The following is a 12,754-nucleotide window of genomic DNA, read 5'->3' as shown; positions in this document are numbered from 1 at the left end:
AAAACAAACAAACAAAAACTAAACCAAACAAAAAAAGACTAGCTGTTATTCATTTATTTATTTATTTATTTAGAGACGGAGTCTCGCTCTGTCACCCAGGCTGGAGTGCAGCGGCACAATCTTGGCTCACTGCAACCTCTGCCTCCCAGGTTCATGTGATTCTCCCGCCTCAGCCTCCCCAGCTGTTGTTATTCATGAATGAACCTCAGAGAAAGCACACAGGAGGGTTGGTGCACCTGTGTTTTGAGTTCTACCCCTCCTTCCTCTCTTAACTTCCTCCTGCCTTCTCACTCTTATTCTTTCTTCCTTCCTCTCCCGCTCTCTCTGCAGGTTATAACCATCGGTCCTGGATCTCCACCACCAGCAGTGAGTAAACATGGCCCTGAAGTCCCTATGCCCTGGGAATTCTTCCTCCCTAAGCCTGCCTTCCAGGAGGAAAGTATCCCCCATTCCCTAGGTTCTCATCCCCACAGAAACTCCAGAATAGCAAAAGTCTCAGGCTGAGCCAAGGCACAGATGCCAGTGCCCACCAAGAGTCCTATTCTCCCCTCGCTAAATGATAGGACCCAACAAACCCGATTCATGCTGCGTTTTCTTTCAGCTCCGATGACCTCCATGTTCTCTCCAAGGCCTCTCGTATCTGTGAGCCCCACCCCCAGCGCTACAGGTAGGAATCTGGCTTCCAGCTCCCAAGAAACGTCGGCTGCCATTCAGTGGCTGATTAATTGCTGTGTGGTCTGAGTCCTGATGCCCACCAAGTCTCAGCGTGTCCCCCTCTGTCCAATCTCATCCAACAATTTAAGCTAATGCTTGTTTAATGATGTCCTCACTATATCACCTTGGACACTTTCTTTTTGCCTGGATTTAAAGCTTCCATTTCTTTCCTTCCTTCCTTTCTTCCTTCCTTCCTTCCTTCCTTCCTTCCTTCCTTCCTTCCTTCCTTCCTTCCTTCCCTCCTTCCTTCCTTCCTTCCTTTCTTCCTGTCTTTTTCTTTCTTTCTTTCTTTTGGCAGAGTCTCACTCTGTCGCCCAGGCTGGAGTGCAATGGTGCAATCTTGGTTCACTGCAACCTCTGCCTCCCAGGTTCAAGCGATTCTCATACCACATGCCACTATGCCTGGCTAATTTTTGTTTTTTTGTTTTTTTGGGGTTTTTTTGAGACAGAGTCTCAGTCTGTTGCCCAAGCTGGAGTGCAGTGGCATGATCTCGGGTCACTGCAACCTCCTTCTCCCAGGTTCAAGCGATTTTCCTGCCTCAGCCTCCTGAGTAGCTGGAACTACAGGCACGCACCATCACACCGGCTAATTTTTTGTGTTTTTAGTAGAGACAACGGTTTTGCAATGTGGGCCAGGCTCGTCTCGAACTCCTGACCTCAAGTGATCCACCCGCCTCGGCCTCTCAAAGTGCTGGGATTACAAGTGTGAGCCACTGCACCAGGCCAAAAACTTGTATTTCAATAGTCATTGAGGCCGGGCGCAGTGGCTCACGCCTGTAATCCCAGCACTTTGGGAGGCTGACGCCAGTGGATCACGAGGTCAGGAGATCAAGACCATCCTGGCTAACACAGTGAAACCCCATCTCTACTAAAAATACAAAAAAAAATTAGCCGGGCATGGTGGCAGATGCCTGTAGTCCCAGCTACTCAGGAGGCTGAGGCAGGAGAATGGCGTGAACCCGGGAGGCGGAGCTTGCAGTGAGCGGAGATCGCACCGCTGCACTCCAGCCTGGGCAACAGAGAGCGACTCTGTCTCAAAAAAAAAAAAAAAAAAAAAGTCATTGAGACTGACTCTGACTTAAAAGCAGTAATGAATGGTGTAGGTTTTGGTAAATTACAGGTCTTGTTTTAAGTCCTGGTCCTCTCTTTTGCTCACTGTGTGGCCCCGGAAGAGCTATGTAACCTCTCCAGGCTTCAGTGTCCATTTTTAGAATGGAGTAAGTGAATAAGCTGTGTCCAATCATCTCTGGCCATATCAGCCTCATTTTTTTTTTTCCTCCAGGGTCCAAACACCCCTCCACCCTCAGAGTCTTTGCACCTGGTGTTCTTGTCCTTCAAATCTCAGCTTGGATCACCCTTTATAAAGTAGCATTTCCCCCGTATACGCATCTTGCACACAGCCAATCTCTATTCTACCTCTATGCTCACTTCCTTCCTGGCAATTATTACTACAGCTGGGCCCTTGAACAGCATGAGGGTTCAGGGTGCTGACCCCTATGCATTCAAAAATCCACATATAACTTTTTTTTTTTTGAGATGGAGTTTCACACTTGTTGCCCAGGCTGGAGTGCAGTGGCGCCATCTTGGCTCACCGCAAACTCTGCCTCCTGGGTTCAAGTGATTCTCCTGCCTCAGCCTCCTGAGTAGCTGGGATTACAGGCATGTGCCACCATGCCCAGCTAATTTTATATTTTTAGTAGAGATGAGATTTCTCCATGTTGGTCAGGCTGGTCTTGAACTCCTGACCTCAGGTGATCTGCTCGCCTCGGCCTCCCAAAGTGCTGGGATTACAGGATTGAGCCACCGCACCCAGCCGTAACTTTTGACTTTCCTTAACTTCACTGTGCCCAGCCATAACTTTTGACTTACTTAACTACTAATAGCCTACCATTGACCAGAAGGTCTTACTGATAACATAGTCAGTGAACATATATTTTGTGTGCTATGTGTATTATATACTGTATTCTTACAATAAACTAAGAAGCTAGAGTTAAGAAAATGTTATTAAGAAAATCATAAGTGGATCATCAAATCAAGTTCTTCTTCTATTTTTTTTTTTTTTTTTTTTTTTTTTTTGTGAGATGGAGTCCTGGTTTGTCGCTCGGCCTGGAATCCAGTGGCACAGTCTTGGCTCACTGCAACCTCTGCATCCCAGGTTCAAGCGGTTCTCATGCCTCAGCCTTCCAAGTAGCTGGGATTACAGGCGTGCACTGCCATGCTTGGCTAATTTTTGTATTTTTAGTAGAGATGAGGTTTCACCATGTTGGCCAGGCCGGTCTTGAACTCCTGACCTCAGGTGATTCGCTTACCTTGGCCTCCCAAAGTGTTGGGATTACAGGCATGAGCCACTGCACCTGGCCATTGTAAAGGTCTTCATCCTCGTCCTCTTCATGTTGAGCAGGCTGAGGAGGGGGAGGAAGAAGAGGGGTGGGTCTTGCTATCTCAAAAGTGGCAGAGGTGGAAGAAAATCCACGTATAAGTGGACCCATGCAGTTCAAACTCGTGTTGCTGGCGGGTCAGCTGTATTTGGATTTCTTGCCTGCTCAAGTATTTGTGCCCCAAGACCTGAGCACAAAAGATCTTGGCCCCACCTCTTCTCAATGAAATGTCCATGACTTGTTCAGCTTAGGCCACCGTGGGCTGAGAAAATTGAGGTTCCCTTGTGAGCTGAAATCACATGTCTAAGGTGGAAGCCCTTCCCCTTTCTCTGGCTGGCTGAGGGATAGCCCAGATGGGTTATCTCAAACCTCACCTACTGAACACTATGGTCAGGTAAACAGTATTAGCTCCTTACACCACATGCAGCTCAAAACTGAGACTGAGATGGGCTCTCTCTCTCTCTCTTTCCTTTCTTTCTCCAGCAGTTGTGAGTCCAGTCCTTATACCATTTACTCTCAACTTCACCATCACCAACCTGCTTTATACACCAGACATGGGGCACCCAGACTCCTTGATCTTCAACTCTACCGAGAAGGCCTTGAATCACCTGGTAAGAGCTGGACAGTGCCTACCATGGCCCGCCTTGCCCTTGCCCCACCTGGTCCACTCATTCTATCCTGCTCATCTCCCTTCCTTCCTCTAGCTCAATCCCTTGTTCAAGAACACCAGTATTGGTTCTGGCTACTCCAGCTGCAGACTGACCTTGCTCAGGTGAGACTTCCTTCCCTCACATCATGAAGGGCTGCACGCTCACAGGCAAGCTCACCTGGAGGTGAGGACCTGAGCCTGACGCCCAGTAAGCAAGGATTATCAATGACTGGGGTCTTCCAGCAATGAAGACTTAGAAGGCACCCTCTCTGGCTGAGTATATCACAGAGGGCTTCCTGAAAGAGGTGTCTCTCAAGGACCTTAAATTATTTAGAGAAGCAGAGGCAGGGAGCGCTGAGGCTCACCTGTTAGAAAGGGCAGCATTGACTCATTAAGCGAACATGGAATGAGGTGCCTCAGGTCACGCCCTGTGACAGGGGCTAAGGGTACTGAGAGAGTCAACCATGGGCCTTTCCCTCAAGAAGCCCACAACGTAGAGAAGGCAGCAACCACATGGACTTAAAACACTAGGAGAAACAGAGTTAGGACAACAATACACCTCTACACATGGCCACAGGAGCCCAGAAAAAGGACTTTTAGCTCAACCTGGGAGAGCTGGGCAGAAGCTGGAGAAGATGATGTCTGAGCCAAGTTTTGACAATTGAGTGAACAATGGCCAGAAGATAAACACTGGCAAAGATATTATTTAAAGGGGTGGCACATCTTACGGAATGGGATAGAGGGAAGAAATAGCCTAGTACATGAAAAAAGTTCTATAAAATTCAAGAGTGTGGGGCAAGTAGCAATTGCATGAATGAATGAATGAAAAAATGGAAGGAAGGAAGGGAGTGATGGAGGGAGAGGAAGGGTGAGAGAGGGAGACGGGAAGAAAAAAGAAGAGATGGGAGGAAAAAAGACAATAGGAGGGAAGGAGAGAAGAAGGGAGGAGACAGGAAAAAAGAAGGAAGAGGAGGGAAGAAAGGAGATTGATGGGGGGACTGCCTGAGTGGATGGATGAGTGCATGGAGTATAGTTGCATGAGGAGTGAATGAATTGTGGGATGAGGGGGTGTCATCAAGAGTTCAGCGTGGAGTTGGGGTTAGAGGACATACTAGAGACATTTTATAGTATTTTAAGCATTAATAGTGTCTAGGGTGGGGTGTGGTGGCTCACGCCTGTAATCCCAGCACTTGGGGAGGCCAAGGCAGGCAGATCATGAGGTCAGGAGATCAAGACCATCCTGGCCAACATGGTGAAATCCAGACTCTACTAAATAGTAAATACAAAAATTAGCCAGGTGTGGTGGCACCTGCCTGTAATCCCAGCTACTCGGGAGGCTGAGGCAAGAGAATCGCTTGAACCTGGGAGGCGGAGGTTGCAGTGAGCTGAGATCATGCCACTGCACTCCAGCCTGGCAACAGAGTGAGACTCCACCTCAAAAAAAAAAAAAAAAAAAAAAGAGAGACAGAGAGAGGTCAGTTAAGAATGAGACCCTGGAGATTAATCTTTTTACAGAAGGGAGACAGGCCTATAAAAAGAAGACCCAGAAAGAAATGCGTCTGAGAAATGAGACAACACCCAGTGAATAGAGATGTCCTAAGGCCAAGAATGTGGGAGTCTCCATTTTAAAGACAGAGTTGAACAGACTATTTAACTCTCCCACGTCTCTGAATGTTCCCATTTGTATGTCCCGATCACTTCAGGACTGAGAAGGATGGGGCAGCCACCAGAGTGGACGCTGTCTGTACCTACCATCCTGACCCCACAAGACCTGGGCTGGACAGAGAGCATTTGTACCAGGAACTGAGCCAGCTGACCCACGACATCACCCAGCTGGGGCCCTACACCCTGGACAGAAACAGCCTCTATGTTAATGGTGAGTGTCTATGCTGCAGCTGGGGTCTCCTACAATCCCAGGTCACTCTGCACCAGTAGTTCTTAACTAGGGGCAATTTTGCACCCCAGGACACATTTGACAGTGTCTGGAGACATTTTCATTTGTTTGTTTGTTTGTTTGTTTGTTTGTTTTCTGAGACAGAGTTTCACTCTTGTTGCCCAGGCTGGAGTGCAATGGCGCGATCTAGGCTCACTGCAACCTCCGCCTCCTGGGTTCAAGCAATTCTCCTGCCTCGGCCTCCCAAGTAGCTGAGATTACAGGTGCCTGCCACCATGCCTGGCTAATTTTTGTATTTTTAGTAGAGACGGAGTTTCACCATGTTGGCCAGGCTGCTCTTGAACTCCTGACTTCAGGTGATCCGCCTGCCTTGGCCTCCCAAAGTGCTGGGATTACAGGCATGAGCCATGATGCCCGGCCATCTGCTAATGGCATCTAGTAAGTAGAGGCCAGAGATGTTGCAAAACATCCAACAATGCACAAAGCAGCCTCCTATCAAAACGCATTATCCAGACCAAAATGTCAATAGGGCTGAGGCTGAGCATCTGCTGTACACAGATTCCAAGTTCTGGTACAAATCTCGTAGTTCTTTGAGGGCTCATCTTTCAATGCCTAGCACATCAAAGGAGGCCAATTTCCTCTTCCCTTTCACCTCCTGGTATGAAATGTTTCCTCCTCCACCTTGATCCTGTAAGAGCCCAGCTGGAGTTTGCAGATGACGGGGAAAGAAATGGGTGAGGGAGGGTCCTATGGTTGAGTCTCCGCAGTGGGCACTGGGTGCCCAGTTCACCCTCCTCCCCTTCATTTTCTCCATCATGACAACTCAAGGCAAATTCTCAGTTTCCATGGGCCAGTGGAATCCACTGACTTCATGAAATAACCCCACCCTGAGCAAATACCCCTCAAATAATAACTGTTTACACAACATCAATGGCAACAATGACCCAAGCAGCAATGCCACCACCAGAATAGTAACCATAACAGCAGCTCATTTTCATCAAAAGGAAACTGTAGGGCCGGGCACAGTGGCTCACACCTATATTCCCAGCACTTTGGGAGGCTGAGGCAGGCAGATCACCTGAGGTCAGGAGTTCAAGACCAGCCCAGCCAACATGGTGAAACCCCATCTCTACTAAAAATACAAAAACTAGCCAGGCTTGGTGGCATGTGCCTGTAATCCTAGCTACTCGGGAGGCTGAGGCAGGAGAATTGCTTGAACCCGGGAGGCAGAGGTTGCAGTGAGTTGAGATTGTGCCACTACACTCCAGCCTGGGCGACAGAGCAAGACTCCGTCTGAAAAAAAAAAAAAAAAAGGAATTGTGCCAGGAATTGTGATGAGAACTTTATATGCATTATCTCCTATTAATATTACCCAAACCTCCGTGAGTTACTATACTTATTTCTACAGAGAGCCTTTATGCATCCAGGGAGGAAGTAATTAGCCCAGAATTACTCAGTTATGACACAGGACAGTATGAAAACTCCAACCGAAGATTGGAGACTCATGAAAACTCCAGGCTCCTAACTACAAGACATCACTGTGGATCGTCCAAATAGAGCAAGCCCCAATCTCAGGACAGGAATGAGGCATGAATGGCCTCTATGCTAATGATCTAACCTAATGCTGAATTTGTTACTTCCCCTCTGAATCCACTTGGAGATTTCCTTTATATCTGACTTGAAATAGAGGATATATACTCCTCTATCCTTGACATAGGAGATAATACACAGAAAGTATTTCATTGTAGTATCAAGTACACATCCTGTTCTGTGTCCATAGGATTATGACTAATTTAGGGCACGGCTTAACAGTGTGGTACTATTGAATGACAGACAGATGTCTGTTTTGTTGGATGCAGGACAAGCCATGTAACCTCCCCAGACTTTAGTGTCCCCTCTGTGGAATGGAATAAAAATACTACATGGGATTGTTCTGATAATCAAATGAGACAATTCAGGAACAACCCAGATAAATAACAGGGCTGCCCTGGGTTCTGTCTTTCCTTGTATCTCTCACAGAGCCTCAAAGGAGATGCAATCCATGACCTAGAGAAACACTCAGGACAAATTCTCTTTTCCCCAGTTCCTTTCTTGCTCCAATGACAACACCACCCCTCTCATCCTGAAGTCTCTTGTTTTTACCACCACACCCATTTTGCCAAATTTTCTCCAATATTCCAAACCATATGAAACCTTTCTTTCTTTCTTTTCCTTCCTTCCTTCCTTTCCTTCTTTCTTTCTTTTTTCTCTTCTCTTCTCTTCTTCTTTTCTTTTCTTTTTGAGACATGGTCTCACTCTGTTGCACAGGCTGGAGTGCAATGGCACGATCTCTGCTCACTGCAACCTCCGCCTCCCAGGTTCAAGAGATTCTCTTGTACATTGATTTTGTATCCTGAGACTTTGCTGAAGTTGCTTATCAGCTTAAGGAGATTTTGGGCTGAGACAATGGGGTTTTCTAGATAAACAATCATGTCATCTGCAAACAGGGACAATTTGACTTCCTCTTTTCCTAATTGAATACCCTTTATTTCCTTCTCCTGCCTGATTGCCCTGGCCAGAACTTCCAACACTATGTTGAATAGGAGCGGTGAGAGAGGGCATCCCTGTCTTGTGCCAGTTTTCAAAGGGAATGCTTCCAATTTTTGCCCATTCAGTATGATATTGGCTGTGGGTTTGTCATAGATAGCTCTTATTATTTTGAAATACGTCCCATCAATACCTAATTTATTGAGAGTTTTTAGCATGAAGGGTTGTTGAATTTTGTCAAAGGCTTTTTCTGCATCTATTGAGATAATCATGTGGTTTTTGTCTTTGGCTCTGTTTATATGCTGGATTACATTTATTGATTTGCGTATATTGAACCAGCCTTGCATCCCGGGGATGAAGCCCACTTGATCATGGTGGATAAGCTTTTTGATGTGCTGCTGGATTCGGTTTGCCAGTATTTTATTGAGGATTTTTGCATCAATGTTCATCAAGGATATTGGTCTAAAATTCTCTTTTTTGGTTGTGTCTCTGCCCGGCTTTGGTATCAGAATGATGCTGGCCTCATAAAATGAGTTAGGGAGGATTCCCTCTTCTTCTATTGATTGGAATAGTTTCAGAAGGAATGGTACCAGTTCCTCCTTGTACCTCTGGTAGAATTCGGCTGTGAATCCATCTGGTCCTGGACTCTTTTTGGTTGGTAAACTATTGATTATTGCCACAATTTCAGCTCCTGTTATTGGTCTATTCAGAGATTCAACTTCTTCCTGGTTTAGTCTTGGGAGAGTGTATGTGTCAAGGAATGTATCCATTTCTTCTAGATTTTCTAGTTTATTTGCGTAGAGGTGTTTGTAGTATTCTCTGATGGTAGTTTGTATTTCTGTGGGATCGGTGGTGATATCCCCATTATCATTTTTTATTGTGTCTATTTGATTCTTCTCTCTTTTTTTCTTTATTAGTCTTGCTAGCGGTCTATCAATTTTGTTGATCCTTTCAAAAAACCAGCTCCTGGATTCATTGATTTTTTGAAGGGTTTTTTGTGTCTCTATTTCCTTCAGTTCTGCTCTGATTTTAGTTATTTCTTGCCTTCTGCTAGCTTTTGAATGTGTTTGCTCTTGCTTTTCTAGTTCTTTTAATTGTGATGTTAGGGTGTCAATTTTGGATCTTTCCTGCTTTCTCTTGTGGGCATTTAGTGCTATAAATTTCCCTCTACACACTGCTTTGAATGCATCCCAGAGATTCTGGTATATTGTGTCTTTGTTCTCGTTGGTTTCAAAGAACATCTTTATTTCTGCCTTCATTTCGTTATGTACCCAGTAGTCATTCAGGAGCAGGTTGTTCAGTTTCCATGTAGTTGAGCGGCTTTGAGTGAGATTTTTAATCCTGAGTTCTAGTTTGATTGCACTGTGGTCTGAGAGATAGTTTGTTATAGTTTCTGTTCTTTTACATTTGCTGAGGAGAGCTTTACTTCCAACTATCACAAGCATTCTTATACACCAACAACAGACAAACAGAGAGCCAAATCATGAGTGAACTCCCATTCACAATTGCTTCAAAGAGAATAAAATACCTAGGAATCCAACTTACAAGGGATGTGAAGGACCTCTTCAAGGAGAACTACAAACCACTGCTCAAGGAAATAAAAGAGGATACAAACAAATGGAAGAACATTCCATGCTCATGGGTAGGAAGAATCAACATCGTGAAAATGGCCATACTGCCCAAGGTAATTTACAGATTCAATGCCATCCCCATCAAGCTACCAATGACTTTCTTCACAGAATTGGAAAAAACTACTTTAAAGTTCATATGGAACCAAAAAAGAGCCCGCATTGCCAAGTCAATCCTAAGCCAAAAGAACAAAGCTGGAGGCATCACACTACCTGACTTCAAACTATACTACAAGGCTACAGTAACAAAAACAGCATGGTACTGGTACCAAAACAGAGATATAGATCAATGGAACAGAACAGAGCCCTCAGAAATAACGCCGCATACCTACAACTATCTGATCTTTGACAAACCTGAGAAAAACAAGCAATGGGGAAAGGATTCCCTATTTAATAAATGGTGCTGGGAAAACTGGCTAGCCATATGTAGAAAGCTGAAACTGGATCCCTTCCTTACACCTTATACAAAAATCAATTCAAGATGGATTAAAGATTTAAACCTTAGACCTAAAACCATAAAAACCCTAGAAGAAAACCTAGGCATTACCATTCAGGACATAGGCGTGGGCAAGGACTTCATGTCCAAAACACCAAAAGCAATGGCAACAAAAGCCAAAATTGACAAATGGGATCTAATTAAACTAAAGAGCTTCTGCACAGCAAAAGAAACTACCATCAGAGTGAACAGGCAACCTACAACATGGGAGAAAATTTTCGCAACCTACTCATCTGACAAAGGGCTAATATCCAGAATCTACAATGAACTCAAACAAATTTACAAGAAAAAAACAAACAACCCCATCAAAAAGTGGGCGAAGGACATGAACAGACACTTCTCAAAAGAAGACATTTATGCAGCCAAAAAACACATGAAAAAATGCTCATCATCACTGGCCATCAGAGAAATGCAAATCAAAACCACTATGAGATATCATCTCACACCAGTTAGAATGGCAATCATTAAAAAGTCAGGAAACAACAGGTGCTGGAGAGGATGTGGAGAAATAGGAACACTTTTACACTGTTGGTGGGACTGTAAACTAGTTCAACCATTGTGGAAGTCAGTGTGGCGATTCCTCAGGGATCTAGAACTAGAAATACCATTTGACCCAGCCATCCCATTACTGGGTATATACCCAAAGGACTATAAATCATGCTGCTATAAAGACACATGCACACGTATGTTTATTGCGGCATTATTCACAATAGCAAAGACTTGGAACCAACCCAAATGTCCAACAATGATAGACTGGATTAAGAAAATGTGGCACATATACACCATGGAATACTATGCAGCCATAAAAAATGATGAGTTCGTGTCCTTTGTAGGGACATGGATGAAATTGGAAACCATCATTCTCAGTAAACTATCGCAAGAACAAACAACCAAACACCGCGTATTCTCACTCATAGGTGGGAATTGAACAATGAGATCACATGGACACAGGAAGGGGAATATCACACTCTGGGGACTGTTGTGGGGTGGGGGGAGGGGGGAGGGATAGCATTGGGAGATATACCACCAGCATGGCACATGTATACATATATAACTAACCTGCACAATGTGCACATGTACCCTAAAACTTAAAGTATAATAAAAAAAAAAAAAAAGAAAAAAAAAAAAAAAAAAGAGATTCTCTTGCCTCAGCCTCCTGAGTAGCTGGGATTACAGGCGCCCACCGCCACGCCACGCTAATTTTTGTGTTCTTAGTGGAGACGGGGTTTCACCATGTTGGCCAGGCTGGTCTTGAACTCCTGACCTCAAGTGATCTGCCCATCTCGGTCTCCCAAAGTGCTAGGATTACAGGCGTGAGCCACCAAGCCCAGCCCCATATGAACCATTTCTATCCCTCATTTCTCTGTACTTTTACCTAAAAACACCACTCCCTTCACCCATCGCATTTTTGTCAATTCTACATCACACACACACACATATACACACACACACACACACAGAGAAAGTAAGTTGGAAAAAAATTATACTATCATGAAATTTTGTGAAAGGAGGTAAGCTGAGAGAGTAAGAATCAAACTAAATTATCTTTATGGGTAGAAAGCACACTCATCCATACATGTGTCTTTCCACCCTTGTAATGTATTTATTATTATTGTTTGTGCATACTAGATTCCCAATAAATAGGGACAGCTATTATGGTATTTTTATTTCAGGAATAATAATAGTGATGATCTCCACCATTATTGTCAAAGGACGAAGCACAAAATATGTACCAAATAAAATATAGCCATTATCCTTTATTCACAAAAGATCTTGGCCCCACCTCTTCTCAATGAAATGTCCATGACTTGTTCAACTTTGGCCACTCTGGGCTGAGAGATGGAGGTTCCCTTGCGAGCTGAAGTCACACATCGAAGGTGGAAGCCCCTCCCCTCCCTCTGGCTGGCTGAGGGATAGCCCAGATGGGCTCATCATGAAAGTTTCCCATTATTTCCATTTCTGGATCTACCATCTTCCCCTCCCCTACCTCTCACCCATCATAATTGTCCTTCTTTACTCTTTCCTCCCTATCTGCAGGTTATAACCGTCAGTACTGGACCCCTGCCACCAGCAGTGAGTATTCAAACCTGTGATATTCCAATGCCCTTGGGACCCTTCCTCCCCAAGGTGCATTCCTCAGAAGAGAAACTGATCATTCTCCCTCCCTACGTGCCCAGCCACAGCCTCAGAGCAGCCCCTGACCCGTCAAGGTCTTGGTGTGAGTCAAGATAGAAGTCCAAATTCCAATGAGCAGTTCCTGTCCCATATTCCTTTAGGAAGACACCCAGTCATTTCTCCATGTTCTTTTTTTCTCAGCTCCAGTGACTTCTACATTCTCCCCAGGGATTTCCACATCCTCCATCCCCAGCTCCACAGGTAGGAAGCTCCTCTCTGGCATCTATGAAATTTAACACTGCATGGTCTGTTCCCTGCTGACCACCCAGACTCAGCCTGTTCCACTCGCCCTCT

The 12,754-nt window shown here is 45.0% G+C and overlaps 1 protein-coding gene across 2 annotated transcripts in view; it reads left to right on the top strand.

Moving 5' to 3' along the window:
• MUC16 (mucin 16, cell surface associated) overlaps nt 1-12,754 on the top strand; it is a 235,240-nt gene that overhangs the window by 132,503 nt on the left and 89,983 nt on the right. The window contains exons 11-14 of one of the 2 annotated variants that reach the window (XM_055371568.2): nt 331-366; nt 602-667; nt 12,323-12,358; nt 12,602-12,661. In XM_055371568.2, coding sequence (XP_055227543.1) covers nt 331-366; nt 602-667; nt 12,323-12,358; nt 12,602-12,661 — 198 coding nt within the window. The remainder of the gene's footprint in view (nt 1-330; nt 367-601; nt 668-12,322; nt 12,359-12,601; nt 12,662-12,754) is intronic. The other variant, XM_055371569.2, reaches the window with a different exon arrangement.

The sequence above is a fragment of the Gorilla gorilla genome, chromosome 20 (genome assembly GCF_029281585.2).
Source record: "Gorilla gorilla gorilla isolate KB3781 chromosome 20, NHGRI_mGorGor1-v2.1_pri, whole genome shotgun sequence".
NCBI classification, from domain to species: domain Eukaryota; kingdom Metazoa; phylum Chordata; class Mammalia; order Primates; family Hominidae; genus Gorilla; species Gorilla gorilla.
Note: the sequence above shows the minus strand (reverse complement) of the source record. Positions and strands in the feature narration are given on the sequence as shown.